The sequence below is a fragment of the Dromaius novaehollandiae genome, chromosome 2, assembly GCF_036370855.1.
Source record: "Dromaius novaehollandiae isolate bDroNov1 chromosome 2, bDroNov1.hap1, whole genome shotgun sequence".
In the NCBI taxonomy this organism is placed as follows: domain Eukaryota; kingdom Metazoa; phylum Chordata; class Aves; order Casuariiformes; family Dromaiidae; genus Dromaius; species Dromaius novaehollandiae.
The window spans coordinates 564820-583771 of record NC_088099.1 but is presented as its reverse complement, the minus strand read 5'-3'; the positions used below and the strand labels follow the sequence as shown (position 1 = coordinate 583771).

Sequence of the window (18952 nt, the reverse complement as noted above, 5' to 3'; positions counted from 1 at the left end):
TTCGAGTCCCGCCGCCGCCCGCGGGGAGCCTCGAGGCGAGGCCGACCGGGCCCGTTCGGGATGGCGGAGACCGCTGCCCCCTGGCGGCGTCGCGGTCCCTGCCCGGCCGGCGCCGGGGCCCGGCCGGGGCCCGTCGGCGGCGCCGCTGGCGTTGGCCGGGTCGGTCCCGCCGGGTCCCCTCGCCCGGGCCCGCCCGGCTCCGGAGGCGGCAGGCGGGGCCGGCGAGCGGGAGCTGGGGGCGGGGGCGGTGGCCGCCCGGTGCCGCCCCGCCCGGCGCCGCCCCGCCCCACCCGGTGCCGCCCCCGTGCAGCGCGCGCAGACCCGCGGGGCGCGGCAGGGCTCTCCGGTAAGCGGCGGGACGGGACGGGACGGGACGGGGGGAGCCGCCTCGCCTCCCGCGGGGCCGGGGCACCGGGTGCCGGGCGGGGAGGGCGGAGCGGCCTCTGCCGGGGCTCGGGGCTGGGGGGGAAGTCGGGCTCGGCCGCGACAGGCGCCTGCCGCCCCGCGGAGCCGCCGCCGGGACCCCCGTCCCTCCCGCGCCGCGCCCCTGCCAGGCGCCGCAGCCCCCGGTGTTTCCGCTCTGTCCCGGCAGCGCTTCGGCGCCGGCGCTTGCCCCGCTCTGTCGGGCGCGGGGGTGAGCGGAGACCTCCCCGCTGCGGCGCTGAGCCCGTCGTTCCCGTGTCTTTCAGGCATCGTGGCGTGGCCCCGGGCCGCTCGACGCGCCGGAGCCCCCCCGGGAGCCCTTGGACAGGTGAGACGGGGATGGGGCCCCCGTGCCTGGCGGGGTGCAGCCGCCCGACACCGTGGCTGGCTCCTGCCTCCGGAGCCGCCCGGGCTGCGCGGAGCATCCCGCGGCCCCCGGCTCGGCTGGGCTCGCGGGGCGGTTGCGAGGCGCTCGCCGGGCAGCTGCGATGCCCCGTGCCGGGTGCCAGCGGCGCTGCCGTGTGCGTAACACCGCCGCGGTTGAGCAACGCCGGGCCTGGGTCCAGCCCAATTACGCCTCCTCGTTACCGCGCCGACGCCGGTTCCCGCTGCCCCGGACGCCGCTCCCAGCGCAGGTGCCGCGTGCTTGTGTCGGCAAGGGGGGGACGGGCGGCTCCTGGCGACAACCGTCTCCGCGGGACCGTTGACCCCTCCCGGCTGCTTGGCGCGGTGCCGGGGACGCGGGCAGGGCCGGTCCCTGGGAAGGACCCAGCTGCTCCGTCTCTCCCACCAACGGCCCCGTTTTAATTTCCGCCCTGGTGCGAGAGCAGGGCTCCTTTGGGGGCACCGCAGCGGGGCCCTGTCGGGTGCCCGGGCGCCGGCCGCGGGGTCCCGGTGCCTGTCAGGGCGATTACCCCCGCGCCCGTCAGGCGGCAGGGCGCCCGGCCCCGCTCGCGTGCTCTTCGGGGTCGCTGCACCGCTTCAAGCGGCTGCCACGAGCGCGGCGATTTCATCGCCCTAACGACCCTCGCGGCAGCCTCCCCGCGGGCCGCGCTTCCGGCAGGCCGTGCCCGCTCCCCGGGGCAGCCCCCCGCCCCGGCGCCCCACGCGCCCCTCCGGGCTCGTGGCCTGCCCGCGCGCAGCCCCTCCGGACGCCGTGGGGCGGGCAGGAACGGTGGTGCTCAGGGGGCCCTGACGGTGGGAGCATCCCGACCCCGTGCCCGAGCGCAGGCGGCAAGTCCGGCCCCTCGCGGGTGCCGGCTCCGGCCGTCCCCGGGGACGGCGCTGGCCAGCGGAAGGGAGGGGACCCTGGGAGCCGCGTCCCGGCCCGGGTTCCCAGGCTGAGCCGCGGGGATAATGAGCCTGGCCGCGGACCCGGCGCAGCCCCCGCGGGGCCCCGGGACGCAGCCCTGTCATTAGAGGGCGGCGGGCGGCCGCAGGGGCCAGGCGCGCTGCCTGACCGCGCCGTGCTGCAGCCCGCCGTGGGGCACCGGGGCTGGCGGGGGGCAGCGGGTTCCCCCGGCTCGCAGCCGCGCGGTGCCCCCTCCCCGGCCGTGCGCGCGGCCGGCCGGCGCTCGCCTCTCGCGGCCCCCGTGCCCAGCGGGAGCCCTGCCGCTGCGAGCCGCGCGCGGAGGTGGGGCTGCCGAAGTAACAGTTCCCGGGACTTGGCACTCGGCGCGTTGTTTGGATAAAGTGGCCTGTTACAGACTTGCCGAAACAAAGAGTCTCGCTGCTGCTGCTGCTTTTTTTCTTTCGCACCGGTATAAAAGCTGCCGGCATCGGCCGGGCGCTCGCAGCTCGGAGCGGCGGTGGGGCCGGGAGCAGGCAGCTCCGCGCCCCAGCCCCTGCCCCGTGCCGGGGAGCGAGCCCCGGGGGCGGCGGGCCGAGCCCGCGGGGAGTGGGGCACGGGGCCCCAGCCCGGCTCCCCTTCCCGGGAAGACGTCCGCAGGCGGGGCAGGCGCCCGGCAGCCCCTGCGGGATCGCCGTGCTATGGGGTGAGTGGAGGGGTCTGCACCCGCGGGCTCGGGGGCTGGCGCGTGGGGCGGCGGGGGCCTGCCGCGGGGAGCGGGCTGCCTGGCAGACCCGTCCGGCCCAGGCGCTCCGGGCTCGCGGCGGTGGTCCCAGCAGCCCGGCCGGCCCCCCCGCGCCGGTCCCCGGGGCCGCGGCGGTGGCACCGCACGTGGGCGTGCGCGCAGAGAGGCCGCCGTGATTCATCCCCCGGATCCGGCTGTTTTGAGGTCATGAAGCGGGGGGGGGGGAGGATATTTTTGGTGGCGGCTTCCAAAGTTGCAGCGTCTGGAGGATCCGTGCTGGCGCGGGAGCCTCGGCCGGGCCGGCGGGCAGCGGTGCAGCCGGCGCCGCGGCCCCGCTGCGTCCAAGGCGCCCGCGGCGGGATGGGAGGCGGTGGGGGCTCCCTTGCCCCCCCGGGATGGGCAGCGGGGGGTCTGTGTGGCCCCCGAGAGCGGTGGCAGACGGGGCTTTACAACGGCCCCGGCGCTGCGGCGGGGCAGAGCAGGTGCGGTGCTGGCGGCCGCGGCGGCGCTGGCTGCGGGGGCCCGTCCTGCCCGGGCCAGCTCCTCTTGGCTCCCGCACCTGGAACATTAGAGCCCCTGAGGAATGTCCTGGATGAGGAGCAGCCGTGCGGATTAGCGCTCGCTCCAGCCAAATTCCTCCTCTTCCTCTAGCCGCAGCGGGCCAAGGGGGCGGGAACCGCGGCCCCGGGGGCCGTGCGGTGCCCCAGCGCGGCGCCGCGGCCCGGCTCTCCCCGGCGCTGCTCCCTGCGCCAGCCGCGGCCCCGTCCCCGCGGGCTCCTGCGGGCAGCCGTGCCCCGCCGCCGCGCGTCCCGCAGCCCAGCGCCGGCAACGCTTCCTTCCGGGCCCGTTGTGAAAGGGCCGCAAGCAGGCCGCGGCGAGCCCTCGGCGTCCGGCTCTCCCCTCTCCGCCACGTCCCCGTGCGGTGGCCTGTCCCTGGCGCAGGGCACGTGCAGCGCGGCTGCTCAGGGCCGTCGGCTCCGCGGGCTCCTGCCCCAGCGCTGCCGTGGGGCAGCACCGTGGGGGCTGTGCCGCGAGGCTGCGGCGCCCCGGAGCCGGGCACCCGCAGTGGCACGGTGGCACGGCACGGTGGCACGGCACAGCATCCGCCTGGGCAGCGGGAAGCACCGTCGTGGGCGTCTCCGCTGCAAGGTGCATCCCCCGCGCGTCGGGGAGACGTCGCGTCGCTGCCGGCGGCTCACGGGGCTCAGAGGGGGCAGCAGGGAAGCGGCAGGCAGAGCCGGCTCCGGCGGCGTGGGGCCGGGCGTGGGGCCGGGCGGCCGCGGCGCCCCGTGACCGTCGCGGGCGGGCGCGGGCGGGCAGGTCGGGGCTGGCCCTGGAATGCGGCGGCGGCACCGGGCGGCGCAGCCGAGCCGGCTCCCGCACGGCGCTAATCGGAGCCAGCCGGTAATTAATGGAGCAGAGCGGTGTTGGCAGCCCTGTCTGCCTATCTGCAGACCTGCCCTGCTTATCTGGGCCGGATTGTTCGCTCCCAACAAGAGCCCATTGTGCTGCCCGCCGCAGCCCTGGGAAAGGCAGCGTGCCGCGCCGCCGGCCCGGCTCCCGCGCGGGGCCTTGCTGCGGGCCCGGCCCGGCCCGGCGTGCCGCGGCGGGAGCTCCAGCGGGGCGGCCCTGCGCCGGGAAGCCGCTCGTCATCCCGGCTTATCGAGATCAGTCACTCAAACGTCCCCCCGTCCCCAAGGGAGGCTGCCGGGGGCACCCGGAGCTCCCCGGGAGGAGCTGGCCCGGCTCGCGCACAGGCGCTGGGGCTGCCACCGGCGCGGGTGCTCCTGACTCAGGCCTGGCTCGTGGGCTCCTTTTCCGGGGCCGGCACAAGCCGCTGCGCAGTTTCCACCCGGCTGCTCGGCCGTCCCTGCGGTGACTCAGCCGCCCGCACGGAAAGCAGAAGTGCCCCGTGCCCGGCCGCGCGTCACCGTTTCCAGCTCCCGGGCGCTGCAAGTCCCCGGCGCGGCTGCATCCCGTGGCGAGAGCTCGGCCGGGCGCGCGGCACCGGGGCGGCAGGGCCGGGGGGAGCGGGGGCCGCTTCCCAGCTCCGCTTTCCCGGAGAACAATCCCAAGAGTGTTTACGAGGCTCTAATCCCCGTGGGCTGCAGCTGGGATTAAACACCCCGAGCGGCTTAGGGCTGCGGAGCGGTGCGCACCGGCAGTCGCAGCGGCAACCTGGCACCGCGTCCCCAGCGCCGCACCGGCACCGAGCAGGGTGCTGCTGTCGTGGCCCCGCGGTGCAGCTGGGTGCCAGAAAGGCTCTGTGCTGCCGGTCTCTCCCTGCTCCTCGACGCCTCCAGCCACCATCCCGATGCCCCGGCCCTCGCTCCGGGCAGCGTCTCGCCGGCGCTGGGAGCCCCCGTGCCCTGCTTGTGCCGAGTGCAGGGTCCCGGGTGTGCCGGGGGGGGGGACAGGGCCCTTCGCCCCACCCCACTCCCACCGGCCCTGGGAGCAGGATTTGAGGGCCCTGCTGCGCCGGGGCTCCCGGGAGCCGTCCCAGGCCGCCGCGGGGAGGTGGCCTGCAGCCATGGCCAGCCCGGCTCGGCGCGGCACGTGGGGCCTGGGGCTGGCCCGGCTCGGCGCGCGGTGCCCGGGACCGGCTCGGCCTGGCTGGGCCCACGGTGCCGGCGCTGGCCTGAGCGCGGCGGGTGAGGCGTGGAGCGGGCCGGAGCTCCCCATCCCTCCCGTCCCTCCCATCGGTGCCGTTGGTGCCGTCGCGCCTGCGCCCGGCCGGCGGCCAGCGCGGGGGAGTGGCGGCGGCAGCGGGCTGCGGCTCGGCTGCGCCCCGGGAGAGCGGCACGGCAGGGCGCCTAATCCGCGCCCGCGCCGCTGGAATGTGGAAGTTCTGGCTCCGGCCCCGGCCGGGGCGCGGGGATTAGGGAGCAGCCGGAGCCGGCCGAGCCGAGCCGAGCCGAGCGGCCCACGCGGAGGGAGGAAGGGAGGGAGGGAGCGCGGTGCCGGCCGCGGCCTCGTGCGCGCCCAAGGTACCGGCCGCGGGGCTCTGCGGTGCCGGCCCGGGGCAGCGTGCAAACACCGGCCTTATCTGCGCCGTGCCGTGCCGTGCCGTGCCGAGCCCCGAGCCGGCCAAGGGCACAGGGCAGCCGGGCTGGAAACCCCCGTCCTCTGCAAAAGCCCCGGCGTGGAAACGGTGGCTCACGGCTGGCAGCTGCCGCCCGCGGGAGGAGCCGGTGCCCGGGACGGGAGCCGGTGCTGGGAGCAGCCGGGAGCCCTGCGGGGAGCAGGGTGAGCGGGACCGCGGCCGCCCCGCGCTGCGGGAGCCCGGGCGGGGGCTGCTGTGGAGGCTGCCGCGGCCCGGGATGGGGACGGGGACGGGGACCGGAGCGGCGGGGTGGCAGGAAGGTGCCCGTGACGGGCCGGTGAGTAACCCGCGGGCGGCACGGTCATGCCCCGGGCCCTGCCGTCACGTGGGGCGCGTGGCGGAGCCGATAAACCCGGGGCGGTGGTGGCCGGGGCAGCCTGGCGCCGGCACCGGCCGAGGGCAAGTGCGGGCGCGGGCGGGATGGGGTGCCGGGGGCCGCGGCGGGGCCGGCCCGGGCGCTGCTCTCGCAGCCCTCGTCCCGGCCCCGCGCTCCTGCTCGGCCCCGCCGCCAAGACAAGCGGCGCTGGAGCCGGTCCCGGCGCACGGGCCGCTCCTCTGTTGTCTTTGCCCGGCTCCGGCGGCCCGGCTGCCTCAGCCCCTCTGCTCCCCCCAGGTTATGCTGCCCCGGCGCCGTCCTCTGAGCCCCCGCGAGAAGGAGAAGGGCTAAGCGGGCCGCCCCCCCGCCCGGCACCCGCCGCCGCGCCATGAGCCGCTCGCCGGTCTCCTCCGAGATCCACCACATCGTCTCCTCGGCCTTCGGCAGCGTAAGTGCCTCTGCGCACCGCCGGTTCGGCCCCCCCAGCCCCCCGCCACCCCCGTGCCCAGCCGTGCAGCCAGCGGGGCGGGGGCCGCGTGGGGTCTGCCCCACGGCCCCCCCAGGGGCACGGCACGGCCCTCCCGGGCACGTGGGCCGGAGCGGGGCCACGGGGCTGTCTGGCCCCATTACACGGCTGTGGGGCAGGGCTGTGGGGCTGCCGCAGGGCTGCGTGGCTCTGGCCCCATTGCATGGCTGTGGGGCAGGGTTGCAGGGTTGTAGTCCCATAGCATAGCCATGGGGCAGGGTTGTGTGGCTCTGACCCCATTGCATGGCCTTAGGGCAAGGCTGCCTGGATCCAGCCCCACTGCAAAGCCATGGGGCAGGGCTGCCTGGATCCAGCCCCACTGCATAGCCATGGAGCAGGGCTGCCTGGATCCAGCCCCACTGCACAGCCATGGGGCAGGGCTGCCTGGATCCAGCCCCACTGCATAGCCATGGGGCAGGGCTGCCTGGATCCAGCCCCACTGCATAGCCGTGGGGCAGGGCTGCCTGGATCCAGCCCCACTGCATAGCCATGGGGCAGGGCTGCCTGGATCCAGCCCCACTGCATAGCCATGGGGCAGGGCTGCCTGGATCCAGCCCCACTGCACAGCCATGGAGCAGGGCTGCGTGGATCCAGCCCCATTGCACAGCCATGGGACAGGGCTGCGTGGATCCAGTCCCATTGCATAGCCATGGAGCAGGGCTGCGTGGATCCAGCCCCATTGCATAGCCATGGGGCAGGGCTGCCTGAATCCAGCCCCACTGCATAGCCATGGGACAGGGCTGCGTGGATCCAGCCCCACTGCACAGCCATGGAGCAGGGCTGCGTGGCCCCGGCCCCGTAGCATAGCCGTGGGGCAGGGCTGCGTGGATCCAGTCCCATTGCATGGCCATAGGGCAGGACTGCGTGGATCCAGCCCCATTGCATAGCCGTGGGGCAGGACTGCGTGGATCCAGCCCCATAGCATAGCCGTGGGGCAGGGCTGCGCCGAAGAGCCGCCGCTCGCCTGGGCGCCCTCGAGGGCAGAGTGCTGCTGGGGGCGAGCGGGGCGGCGGGTGCCTGTGCCCTCCGTCCCGGGGACGCCGCAGCGGGCTGCAGGTGCACCGGTGCCGTGCCGTGCTGTGCCATGCCGTGCCGTGCCATGCCATGCCACGCCGTGCTGTGCGGTGCCACGCCGTGCGGTGCCACGCCGTGCCACGCTGTGCGGTGCCACGCGTTGCGGGTTGTCGGGTTTCCCGGTTAATGATTAACCCTTTGCGTGGTGCCGCCGGCTGCCCGGTGCCGCCGGGCCCTTCCCCGTGCGGGGCACGTGATCGGGGACGGGGACGAGACCGGGCGCCTGGCGCTCCCGCCCCGGCCCGGCCTCGCTGCTCCATGGATTTCCTGCTGGCATCCCGGGTGAGCCGCGGCGCCCCGTCCCGCCAGGGACACCGGGGACACCGGCCCCGGCCGAGCTGCCGTGCCGGGCCGTGGGGCTGGGCCGTGGGGCAGGATGGAGAGTTCAAGGTCGCCCCGGGGTTGGCGAGAGCCGGGGGTCGCAGCGGGCCCCTAGCCAGGGGGGGCGCAGGGGGCCGCGGGGCGGTGGCGGTGGGGGGCTGAGCCCCCCCGGGGCGCGTGGGGCCCACGGGAGCAGCCCCCGAGGGGAGGGTTCCCCGCAGGGAGGGGCCTGGAGCCCCCTGGCCCCGTGCTGTGGGGGGGGCACCGTGCCCTGCCCACCCCCCCCGGCCCCCGCCCCGGCCCTGTGGGGCACCGGGACCTGCTTTGTCCCGGGTCATCCCGGGTCACCGCGGTGGCAGGGCCGGGGGAGGGGGCAGGTGGGGGGGCAGGCGGTGCTGGAGAGGGGGGTGTTGGACACAGCCCCGAGCGGGGGGGGGGGGTCCCTGCACTGCTGGAGCGAGGGGGCATCACGGGGGGGCAGGGGGAGCCGGGCTGGGCCGGGCCGGGGGGGCCAGGGGGAAGCCGTGCCGTCCCGGGGGGGGCAGGGGAAGCCGTGCATTCCCGGGGGGGGCCAGGGGGAAGCCGTGCCGTCCCGGGGGGGGCAGGGGAAGCCGTGCATTCCCGGGGGGGGCAGGGGAAGCCGTGCAGCCGCGGGGCGCGCTGGCAGAGCAGCCCCCGGGGGATGACGGTGCAGCGGAGCCGGTCGGTGCAGCACCGGGGGGGGGGGCCGTGCAGCCCGACCGGTCCGTGCACTGCACTGCCGGGGGGGGGGGGGGGGGGGCAGCCCATAGCGGAGGCGTGGCCGTGCATACCGGGGGGCCGTGCACACCGGGGGGGGGGCCGTGCACACCGGGGGGGCCGCGCACACGGGGAGGAGGCGGGGCGGAGCGGGGGCGTCCCCGGGCGGCGGCGGCGGGGCGGGGGGCGCGGGGGGGCGCGGGGATGCCGGCGGCGCGGCGCGGTGCCCTCTGCGAGCCGCTGTCACCTTGAGGCGGCCGCGGCGGCGGCTCCGTCAATATTTGGCGAGCGCGGGGGAAGGAGCCGCCGCCGCCCCCGCCGCCGCCGCGACCTTCCCGGCCGCCCCGCGCGCGCCGGGCCGCGCCGCCCCGATAAAGCGCTGCAAAGGCGGCGGCGGCGGCGGCGGCTCCTCCGGCTCCGCCATGACTCAGGTAGGACCGGCCGGCGGGGCCCCGCGGCTCGGGTGCACCGGGAGCCGGCAGCCCAGCACCGGGGGGGCAGGTCCGGGGTGCACCGGGGGGCACGGCACGGCACTGGGGACACCACGGTGACAGGTCTGGGGTGCATCGGGGACCGGCAGCCACGGCACCGGGGGGACAGGTCCGGGGTGCACCGGGGGGCACGGCACTGGGGACACCACGGTGACAGGTCCGGGGTGCACCGGGGGGTACGGCACTGGGGACACCACGGTGACAGGTCTGGGGTGCACCGGGGGGCACGGCACCAGGGACAGCACCGGGGGGACAGGTCCGGGGTGCACCGGGGGGCACGGCACCAGGGACAGCACCGGGGGGACAGGTCCGGGGTGCACTGGGGGGGCACAGCACCGGGGACAGCAAGGTGACAGGTCCGGGGTGCACCGGGGGGCACGGCACGGCACTGGGGACACCACGGTGACAGGTCCGGGGTGCACCGGGGGGCACAGCACTGGGGACACCACGGTGACAGGTCCGGGGTGCACCGGGGGGTACGGCACTGGGGACACCACGGTGACAGGTCTGGGGTGCACCGGGGGGTACGGCACTGGGGACACCACGGTGACAGGTCCGGGGTGCACCGGGGCAGCACGGCACTGGGGACACCACGGTGACAGATCTGGGGTGCATCAGGGACTGGCAGCCATGGCACCGGGGGGACAGGTCCGGGGTGCACTGGGGGGGCACAGCACCAGGGACAGCAAGGTGACAGGTCCGGGGTGCACTGGGGGGCACGGCACTGGGGACAGCGAGGTGACAGGTCCGGGGTGCACCGGGGCGGCACGGCACCAGGGACAGCGAGGTGACAGGTCCGGGGTGCACCGGGGGGCACGGCACCGGGGACAGCGGGGTGCCAGGTCCGGGGTGCACCAGGGCCCGGTGCAGCGGGCGCACGGCAGCAGAGGTGCACGGTGTGGGGCACGCTGGCGCAGGCGCTGCAGAGGGCAGAGTCGAAGGGGGCACGGACCCCCCCGGCAGCGGCAGTGCCCGGTGCCTGCTCAGCCCCGTCCCCGTCCCCGTCCCCGTCCCGCAGCCCGAGCAGGATGCCCCGGGCCCCGGCTCGCCCACGTTCGGGGAGGAGGAGGAGAAGGACCTGAACAAGGCCCTGGGCGTGGAGCGCTTCGAGGAGATCCTGTGCGACGCGTACCCCCGCACCGTGGAGGAGGCCGGCCGCAGCTACAGCGAGGAGGACTTCGAGTGTGAGTGGGGGCCGGGGCGCCGGGGCAGGGCCGCTGCCAGCGCCGCGCGGGGTCCCGGGGACGGCGGCACCAGGCCGATGCCCGGCCGCGTCCCCTGCAGATCACCGCCAGTCGTCCCACCACATCCACCACCCGCTCTCCGCCCACCTGCCCCCCGACGCCCGCCGGAAGAAGGGGGCGCAGAAGAAGGGCAAGAAGAAGCGCCACCGGGCCTCCGCCCCCGGCGAGACCCCCACCATCGAGGAGGCCGAGGAGGATGAGGACGAGGCGTGTGACACCGAGACGGAGCGGTCAGCGGAGGAGCTGCTGCAGGGCGGCCCCGCGGAGGCGGTGCAGGTGCGGGGTCTGGGCGGTGCGTGGGGGGCAGAGCCGGGCCTCCGCGGTCCGGCGCTGCTCCGAGGCGCCGGGTTTGCACGGGCGGGCGCCGGAGAGGGGCCGGAGCTGGCGGGGTCCGTGGGGCCGACAGGCGGGGAGGCACGTGGGGGGCCAGGGCTCCACGGCGATGGGCTTCCTCATGCCCCTTGTCTCAGTTCTTCCTGCAGGAGGATGAGGGCCCCGAGCGGCGGGCGGAGGAGTCGGCAGCCCCCGCCACGGCGCCGGGCTCCCCCGCGGAGTCCTGCAGGTCCGCGTCCCCCAAGGAGGCCAAGGGAGCCAGGTGGGGCAGGGCAGGGGCTGGCCGGCACGGCCGCGGGCTGGGACGAGGTCTGGGGGTCCCGAGGGACGGGGCAAGCCGGGCTGCCCCACGGCGGGGCTGCCCCACGGCGGGGCCGCAGCCCTGAGGCGGGTGTCCGTGCCGCAGCCCCGACGCTGAGGAGGGGCATCCCGCGGAGAGGCCGGCCGCCGATGAGGCCGGCTCCCCTGGGCGCCCGGTCCCCAAGTCGCAGCCCGGGCACCGCAGCTACAACCTGCACGAGAGGCGGCGGATCGGCAGCATGACGGGCGCGGAGGAGGCGCAGTACCAGAAGATGCCCACGGACGAGTCGGAGGCCCAGACGCTGGCCTCGGCCGACTTGGACTACATGAAGAGTGAGTGCATCTCGCCTGGCCCCGGGCAGCACGGGCTCTGGCAGTGGGGCCGGGACGCCGTGGCCTGGGGGCTGGCTTGAGCTGTGCCAGCAGCGCTGCCCATCTGCAGGGCGCAAGGGCCCACGGGGCAGCAGGTCGGTGGACACTCGGGGCCCCCCGGGGCTGCGGCTGGCCCCAGCCGGGCCCTGGCTCTCCAGCCCGCTCGGCGCTGTGTCCCAGCAGGCAGGAACGGGCTAGGCCGGCATCCGTCCGTGGCTGGCTGCCAGGCGCTACTGCCTGGGGCGGCGGTGATGCCTCCCCTGAGTGCTCTCCAGCCTCTTAATTTGCAGCTCGGGGAATTTCCTGAGCCAGGGCAGCGCTTTTGCGTGCAACGGCTCCCTGTGGACCTCCCTGCCCGGAACGTGTCTCCCCTTGAGGCGTCCACAGCGCCCGTTGGCAAGGGGGTTCACAGGTGACCACGCGTGGTGTGGAGATCCACCTGCTTTTGTCTGCCCTGGGCCTGGCTCCCGCTTGCGTGGCCGTTGGTCCCGGTTCTGGTGCTGGTGAAGCTGCGAGCAGGCGATCCCCTCCGCCGCTGCAGGCTTGCGGGTTGGCAGACCCCCGTCGGGTCCCCCCACCCCGCTGCTCGGGGCGCTCCAGACCTGTGATGGTCTTTGTCCTGCTCTAGCTCTGCTCCGCCTGCTCAGAGCATCCCCCTTTCTGCATCTGGGGATTCGCAGCAGGTTGCCGTCAGGGCGGAGCTCCTGAGATCTGCCAGATGCCAGGACTCGGGGTGTCCCCAGCGCCACGGCTCGGTGTGCAGGGCTGCCACCGCCACGGCCGCGGTCTCTGCCCGCCGCCCAGCCGTCGCCGTCAGCGTCCTCCCCTCCCTCTGGCAGGTCACCGCTTCGAGGACGTGCCTGGGGTGCGGCGGCACCTGGTCCGGAAGAGCGCCAAGGCCCAAGTGGTGCACGTCAGCAAGGACCACAAGGAGCCGAGCACGCGGCACAGGAAGCAGGACCGGCAGCCCCACGAGGTGCGGGGTCCCGCGCGCCCCGCGGGGACGGGCGGCGCGCTGGGGGACGGCACGCGCGGAGCGGCACCCTTGGGCACAGGCGTCCCGGTGCTGCGTGAGGAACCGTGCACGGGGCGCTGCGCGTGTGGGCACCAAGACCAGCTCCCACACGGACCAGCTGCATGGGGCCATCTTGTCGGGTGCCCCGTGAAGGAGAGGGCTGCCTGCGTGCAGACCCCATGCTCCTTCGCGGGGTCTCCCCGCTGCCCCCCTGCTCACCCCGCTGCGCCCGGCAGGTCTTCGTGGAGCTGAACGAGCTGGTGGTGGACAAGAACCAGGAGCTGCAGTGGAAGGAGACGGCTCGCTGGATCAAGTTTGAGGAGGACGTGGAGGAGGAGACGGACCGCTGGGGCAAGCCGCACGTGGCCTCGCTGTCCTTCCGCAGCCTTCTGGAGCTGCGCAAGACCCTGTCCCACGGTAGGGAGGCAGGGCCGGCGCTGCGAGGGCGTTCGGCACAGTGCCGGGGCGCCAGGGCCGTGGGGCCAGGGCGACCTCAGCCCCATCTCCCTCGCCCCAGGGGCCGTGCTCCTCGACCTGGACCAGAAAACGCTGCCGGGGGTGGCTCACCAGGTGGTGGAGCAGATGGTCATCACGGACCAGATCCGGGCGGAGGACCGCGCCAACGTGCTGCGGGCGCTGCTGCTCAAGCATAGGTGAGCTGCGCTGGCAGGGGCAGCGACCTGGGTCCCCCTCCGCAGCTACGGGGACGGCAGTGTCCCTGTACGGTGTCCAGCACGCTGGCTGAGCTGCCCGTGCCGGGTCCCGGCCACGGTCGCTCTCCCGGGAAGCGTCCGGGCATGGGGAGCCCCTGGGGCGCGTGGAGCTGTTGGGCCGCTGCGGACGGTTCTCGGGGTTTGTCCCACAGCCACCCAAGCGACGAGAAGGACTTCTCCTTCCCGCGCAACATCTCGGCCGGCAGCCTGGGCTCGCTGCTCGTGCACCACCACAGCACCAACCACGTGGCTGAGGGCAGCGAGCCGGCCGTCACCGAGCCCCTCATCACCGGCCACGCCGTGGAGCACGACACGCGGATCGACGTGGAGCGAGAGGTGCGCGGGGTCCCCTGCGCCGTGGCCCTGTCCCCACCCGAGGCCTCCCCATCCCGCTCCCTGCGCCCTGCTCCCCATCCTGCCACCGCTCCTGGTCCTCGGCGTGTGCTCCAGCCCCATGGCTTCGCCACACGCTGTCACCGTGCCACTCTGTCCCAACAGAGGGAGGTCCTGACCCCCACACCCCCCGCTGGCATCACTCGCTCCAAGTCCAAGCACGAGCTGAAGCTTCTGGAGAAGATCCCGGACAACGCAGAGGCCACAGTGGTGCTTGTGGGTACGGAGGGGTGGCGTGGGGACGGTGTGGGTGCTCGCAGTGACCCGCTGCACCCGCGCTGACCCGCTCACGGTGACCCACTGCGCCCCGCAGGCTGCGTGGAGTTCCTGGACCAGCCCACCATGGCCTTCGTGCGGCTGCAGGAGGCCGTGGAGCTGGACGCGGTGCTGGAGGTGCCCGTCCCCGTGCGGTTCCTCTTCGTGCTCCTGGGGCCCAGCAGCACCCACATGGACTACCATGAGATCGGGCGCTCCATCTCCACCCTCATGTCCGACAAGGTGAGCGGCGCGTCCCAGACCCTGACGGAGCCGCGTCCCACAGGGAAGTGTCCTAGCCGTGTCCCCTGCCTGGGCTGAGGCCCCGTGGCCAGCCCTGGGGGGCAGTGGGTCCCCGTGGAGCCGTGTCCTTGACCAGGTTGTGTCCCCTCGGCTCGCTGTGTGGGGCAATGGGGCACGTCCCCTGCCCAGGCTGTGGCCATGGCTGGTCATGCAGGGTGGAGGGTCTTTGGGCCACGTCCCCTCCCAGGCTGTGGCCGTGGCTGGCCACGGGGTCCCTGCGGCCGGGACGCCAGGCCGGGCGCGCTGACCCGACGTCCTCGCGCAGCAATTCCACGAGGCCGCGTACCTGGCCGACGACCGGCACGACCTCCTCAACGCCATCAACGAGTTCCTGGACTGCAGCGTGGTGCTGCCGCCCTCCGAGGTGCAGGGCGAGGAGCTGCTGCGCAGCGTCGCCCACTTCCAGCGCGAGATGCTCAAGAAGCGCGAGGAGCAGGAGCGGCGGCTGCTGCTGGAGCCCAAGTCCCCGGAGGAGAAAGGTGCCGGCGTGGGGCTGGGAGCGGGGCAGGGCCGGGGCTCGCGCCCGGGCGGGCCGGCGCTCACGGTCTCTGCGTGTGGGGCGCAGCGCTGCTGAAGCTGAAGGTGGTGGAGGGCGAGGGCGAGGAGGAGGACGACCCGCTGCGGCGCACGGGCCGCCCCTTCGGGGGGCTGATCCGGGACGTGCGGCGGCGGTACCCCCACTACCTGAGCGACTTCCGCGACGCACTCGACCCCCAGTGCATCGCCGCCGTCATCTTCATCTACTTCGCCGCGCTGTCTCCCGCCATCACCTTCGGAGGGCTGCTGGGTGAGCGGGGGGCGCACGGCGCAGGACGGGCTGCGATGGAGTGATGTGGGGCACGGGGGGGCTGGGGCAGTGCAGGGCATGGGGGGCTGGAGCGGTGCAGGGCATGGGGGGCTGGAGCAGTGAGGTCATGGTGCACTGCACATGGGGACGTGGGGAGATGGGGGGCACAGCAGGTTGGGGGGTGGTGCACTGCAGGAGTGGGTGCTATGCACGCTGCTCTGTGCACGAGGGAGGGGGCAGGAGCTGCCGTGGCCGTGGCCGGTGACCAGGGTGAGGAGCATCGGCGCAGGGCGAGGAGGAAGGGCCCCGTCCCGCCTGTCTGTGCCTGAGCCTGTGCCGCCCGCAGGGGAGAAGACGCAGGACCTGATCGGGGTGTCGGAGCTGATCATCTCCACGTCGCTGCAGGGCGTCCTCTTCTGCCTGCTCGGGGCCCAGCCCCTGCTCGTCATCGGCTTCTCGGGGCCCCTGCTCGTCTTCGAGGAGGCTTTCTTCACGGTGAGGGCAGGGCGACCTGCTCCTGCCCCGCGGCTGCGCGGGGCCGGGCTGGTACCGGGGGCAGGAGCGGCGGGGGCCGTGTCCTGGACGCTCCCCCTGCCCCGCTGCCCCGGGCTCGGCCCCTGGCCCTGCCGCTCCCGCTGACACCTGCCTGTCTGTCTGCCTCTCCGTCCGTCCGTCTGCGCGGCGCTGGCAGTTCTGCACGTCCAACGAGCTCGAGTACCTGGTGGGGCGCGTCTGGATCGGCTTCTGGCTCATCCTCATCGTGCTGGTCATGGTGGCCTTCGAGGGCAGCTTCCTGGTGCGCTTCGTGTCCCGCTTCACCCAGGAGATCTTTGCCTTCCTCATCTCCCTCATCTTCATCTACGAGACCTTCTCCAAGCTGGCCAAGGTGAGCCGCGGCGGGGTGGGCCAGGCGTCTGCGGCCGGCAGGGCGGTGGGGCGTGCGGCAGGGCCCGGCTGAGCCCGGCGCTCTCGGCAGATCTTCCAGGAGCACCCGCTGCACGGCTGCGTGAGGGCGAACGCCACGGACGGGGAGGCCGAGACGGCGGGGAACGCGAGCGCGGCCCTGGGGAACGGCACGTGGGGCCGCGCCGCGCCCAAGGTGACGGGGCAGCCCAACACGGCGCTGCTCTCGCTGGTGCTCATGGCCGGCACCTTCTTCATCGCCTTCTTCCTGCGCAAGTTCAAGAACAGCCGTTTCTTCCCCGGACGGGTGCGTGGGGGGGCGGCGCGGGGCGGCGGGGACGAGCCGCCGCTGGGAGCGTGGCGGGCTGGGGCCGGGCTGACGCCGCTCTTCCTGCAGATCCGACGGCTCATCGGGGACTTCGGGGTGCCCATCGCCATCCTGGTCATGGTGCTGGTGGACTACAGCATCCAGGACACCTACACGCAGGTCAGCCCTCGCTGGGTGCCAGCGATGCCCAGCTGAACCTGTGCCCCCCCCGTGCCCCGGGGGTCCCCCTGGGTGCAGGAGGGCTGGGGACTCCGCGCCAGCGTTGCCCCTATCTCTCTCTCTCTCTCTCTCTCTCTCTCTCTCTCTCTGTCTCTCTGTCTCTCTCCCTCTCCCCGCAGAAGCTGAGCGTGCCCAGCGGGTTCTCGGTGACGGCCCCGGAGAAGCGGGGCTGGGTAATCAACCCCCTGGGCGAGAATAGCGTCTTCCCCGTGTGGATGATGGTGGCCAGTGGCCTCCCTGCCATCCTCGTCTTCATCCTCATCTTCATGGAGACCCAGATAACCACGTGAGCGTGGGAGGTCGGGGAGGGGGCCCAGCGGGGCCGCGCGGGACGCAAGCGGAGCAGACTGTGCCACGCCGTGCCGTGTTGTGCCATGTTGTGCTGTGCTGCGCCATGCCGTGTGTGTCATGCCATGCCTTGCCTTGCTGTGCTGTGTCATGTCGTGCTGTGCCTTGCTGCACCGTGCCGTGCCATGCCATGCTGTGCCTTGACGTGCCCTTCTGTGCTGTGCCGTGCCATGTGTGTTGTGCCATGCTTCACTGTGCCGTGCCAACCCGTGCCAAGCTATGCCGTGCTGCACCGTGCCAAGCCCTGCCGTGTCGTGCCGTGCCGACGCTCTGCCCGTGTGCCCAGGCTGATCATCAGCAAGAAGGAGCGGATGCTGCAGAAGGGCTCCGGGTTCCACCTTGACCTTCTGCTCATCGTGGCCATGGGTGGCTTCTTTGCGCTCTTCGGGCTGCCCTGGCTGGCGGCAGCCACCGTGCGCTCCGTCACGCACGCCAACGCCCTCACCGTCATGAGCAAGGCCGTGGCGCCTGGCGACAAGCCCAAGATCCAGGAGGTGAAGGAGCAGCGGGTCACCGGGCTGCTGGTGGCCGTGCTCGTGGGTAGGTCCAGCCGGTTCCCACACCGTGCCCCGCTCCTGCCCTGGCCGTGGCTGTGGGGTTGGGCAGCACCAGGTGTCTGGGGCACCAGTGGTGCAGGGCCTTCCCCGGGGTGCCAGGGCAGCAAGGAGCAGGGCTGGGGTCAACCGCTGCTGGCTGCAGCCCCTGGCCCCGCTCTGGGTGCTCAGTGCTGGCACCAGCCAGGGGCCCCCAGGGACCTCTCCTGGGGCACCGTGGTGACGCTGCTCTGCCCAGGCCTGTCCATCGTCATCGGGGACCTGCTGCGGCAGATCCCCCTGGCCGTGCTCTTCGGGATCTTCCTCTACATGGGCGTCACCTCCCTCAACGGCATCCAGTTCTACGAGCGCCTGCAGCTGCTGCTGATGCCCCCCAAGCACCACCCTGACGTCACCTACGTCAAGAAGGTGGGGGGGTCCTGGGGGACGTGTGGGGACAGGCCATGACTGGCCTGGCAGGGCGCAGGGCGCGGGTCCGGTGCAGCCACAGGCCTGGGGCTGGGGCCGATGGGCAGCGGGGCCAGCGCTGGGGGACAGGGTCGGTAAAGCCTTGCTGTGGGGTGGGGAGGGGGGGGGGGGGGGCAGCTCATGTGGGGCGGGCAGGGCTGTGGGGAGCCGTGCCCCGGGCTGGGACGCCCCTGGGCGCAGGGCTGCCGGGGCTGCGCCGCGCGTGCCGCCGTGCGGGCCCTGACCGTGCTCCCCGTGCAGGTGCGCACGCTGCGCATGCACCTCTTCACCAGCCTGCAGCTGGCCTGCCTGGCCGTGCTCTGGGCCGTCATGTCCACGGTGGCCTCCCTGGCCTTCCCCTTCATCCTCATCCTCACCGTGCCGCTCCGCATGTGCCTGCTCAGCCGCATCTTCACCGACCGGGAGATGAAGTGTGTAAGTACCTGCTCCGCGCGCCGGCTCTGCCTGCAGCCCTCGTCCCCGCGGCGGAGGCGCAGGGGCTGGGGTGCCGCGGCCGTGCCCCCCGCCACGGCGAGGAGGGGGCCTTCACCGCCCCTCGTCTCCCGCAGCTCGACGCGGACGAGGCCGAGCCCATCTTCGACGAGCGGGAAGGTGTGGACGAGTACAACGAAATGCCGATGCCGGTGTGAGCCGCGCGCCAGCCAGCGAGCCGCCCGCGGGCTGTGGGCAGGGCCCGGCCCGGCCGCGGGGCCACCACCGCCGCCCCGCTGGGGACGGGCGCCCCACGCGCCCCACGCCTTCCCCACGCCGCAGGGCCTGTCCCGGGGGCCACGCGCTGCCCCAGCTGGGGGAACCCGCCAAAGAGAAGCTGCCCGCAGCCGTGCCCCGCTGGCGACTCGCTGTCCCCCCCGGGCAGGGAGGGACCCCCCATGCCCCCAGCCGCGGCACCGGGCCTCGGCTTCTGCCCCCTTGGACGCATCCTGCCCCCACTGCGGGGCAGAGCCAGCCCGGACTGCTCTGCAGAGCTGCAGGGCCGTGCCCTCGCCCCAGCCCGGCCCGGGCTCCAACCAGACAATCAGGTGTTTTATTTAAGAGTAATTTAAATGGCAATAAACAGCTTTATAACGAGAACGCCGGGCTGCGGGGTGTTGAGACGGTTCACAACGCTGGCGGGGTTGGCAAGGAGGAGGAGGGCCAAGGCCGGGGCGGCGGCGGGCCCCCAGCACCCGCCTGCCCGGGGCAGGGCGGCGGGTGGCACCCGGGGCCCCGCGGGGCGAGGGTGCTCCACAGCCGGGGCACGGCCTCTGCCCCACGGCTGCAGCAGCCGGGGCCCCGCGCCAGCTGCCCGCGGAGGGGTTGGGCTGGCTGCGCCCCGGGCGCTGGGGCGGGGGTGTCGCGGGCTCGCGCGCGCCCGGGCTGCTGCCTTGTACCAATAAACAGAATGGACTTTGC

General features: G+C 74.5%; 1 protein-coding gene across 2 annotated transcripts; it reads left to right on the top strand.

Moving 5' to 3' along the window:
• Positions 1-200: 200 nt before the first annotated feature.
• Positions 201-18951, top strand: SLC4A2 (solute carrier family 4 member 2). Of its 2 annotated transcripts, XM_064505533.1 has the most exons (24): positions 201-346; positions 690-751; positions 6173-6323; positions 10044-10209; positions 10310-10545; positions 10740-10864; positions 11009-11235; positions 12114-12250; positions 12526-12706; positions 12807-12942; positions 13155-13338; positions 13501-13615; positions 13709-13893; positions 14219-14432; positions 14519-14740; positions 15087-15235; positions 15432-15626; positions 15717-15950; positions 16041-16130; positions 16310-16476; positions 16825-17078; positions 17331-17500; positions 17801-17974; positions 18109-18951. In XM_064505533.1, exons 3-24 carry the CDS (start codon positions 6264-6266, stop codon positions 18187-18189), a joined length of 3702 nt encoding a protein of 1233 aa, XP_064361603.1. In that variant the 5' UTR covers positions 201-346; positions 690-751; positions 6173-6263; the 3' UTR covers positions 18190-18951. The 2 variants fall into 2 exon arrangements, with proteins under 2 accessions (XP_064361603.1, XP_025973912.2); XM_026118127.2 differs by lacking the exons at positions 201-346; positions 690-751; positions 6173-6323 and adding an exon at positions 7583-7757.
• Position 18952: the final 1 nt, after the last annotated feature.

Bases quoted from the DNA above. Each gene is read 5' to 3' on its own strand.
- SLC4A2 (XM_026118127.2), top strand. From the start codon at position 7,602: ATGATTAACCCTTTGCGTGGTGCCGCCGGCTGCCCGGTGCCGCCGGGC. The intron at 12,707-12,806 runs GTAGGGAGGCAG...CCCTCGCCCCAG, and splicing joins GCGCAAGACCCTGTCCCACG to GGGCCGTGCTCCTCGACCTG. The intron at 17,975-18,108 runs GTAAGTACCTGC...CGTCTCCCGCAG, and splicing joins CCGACCGGGAGATGAAGTGT to CTCGACGCGGACGAGGCCGA.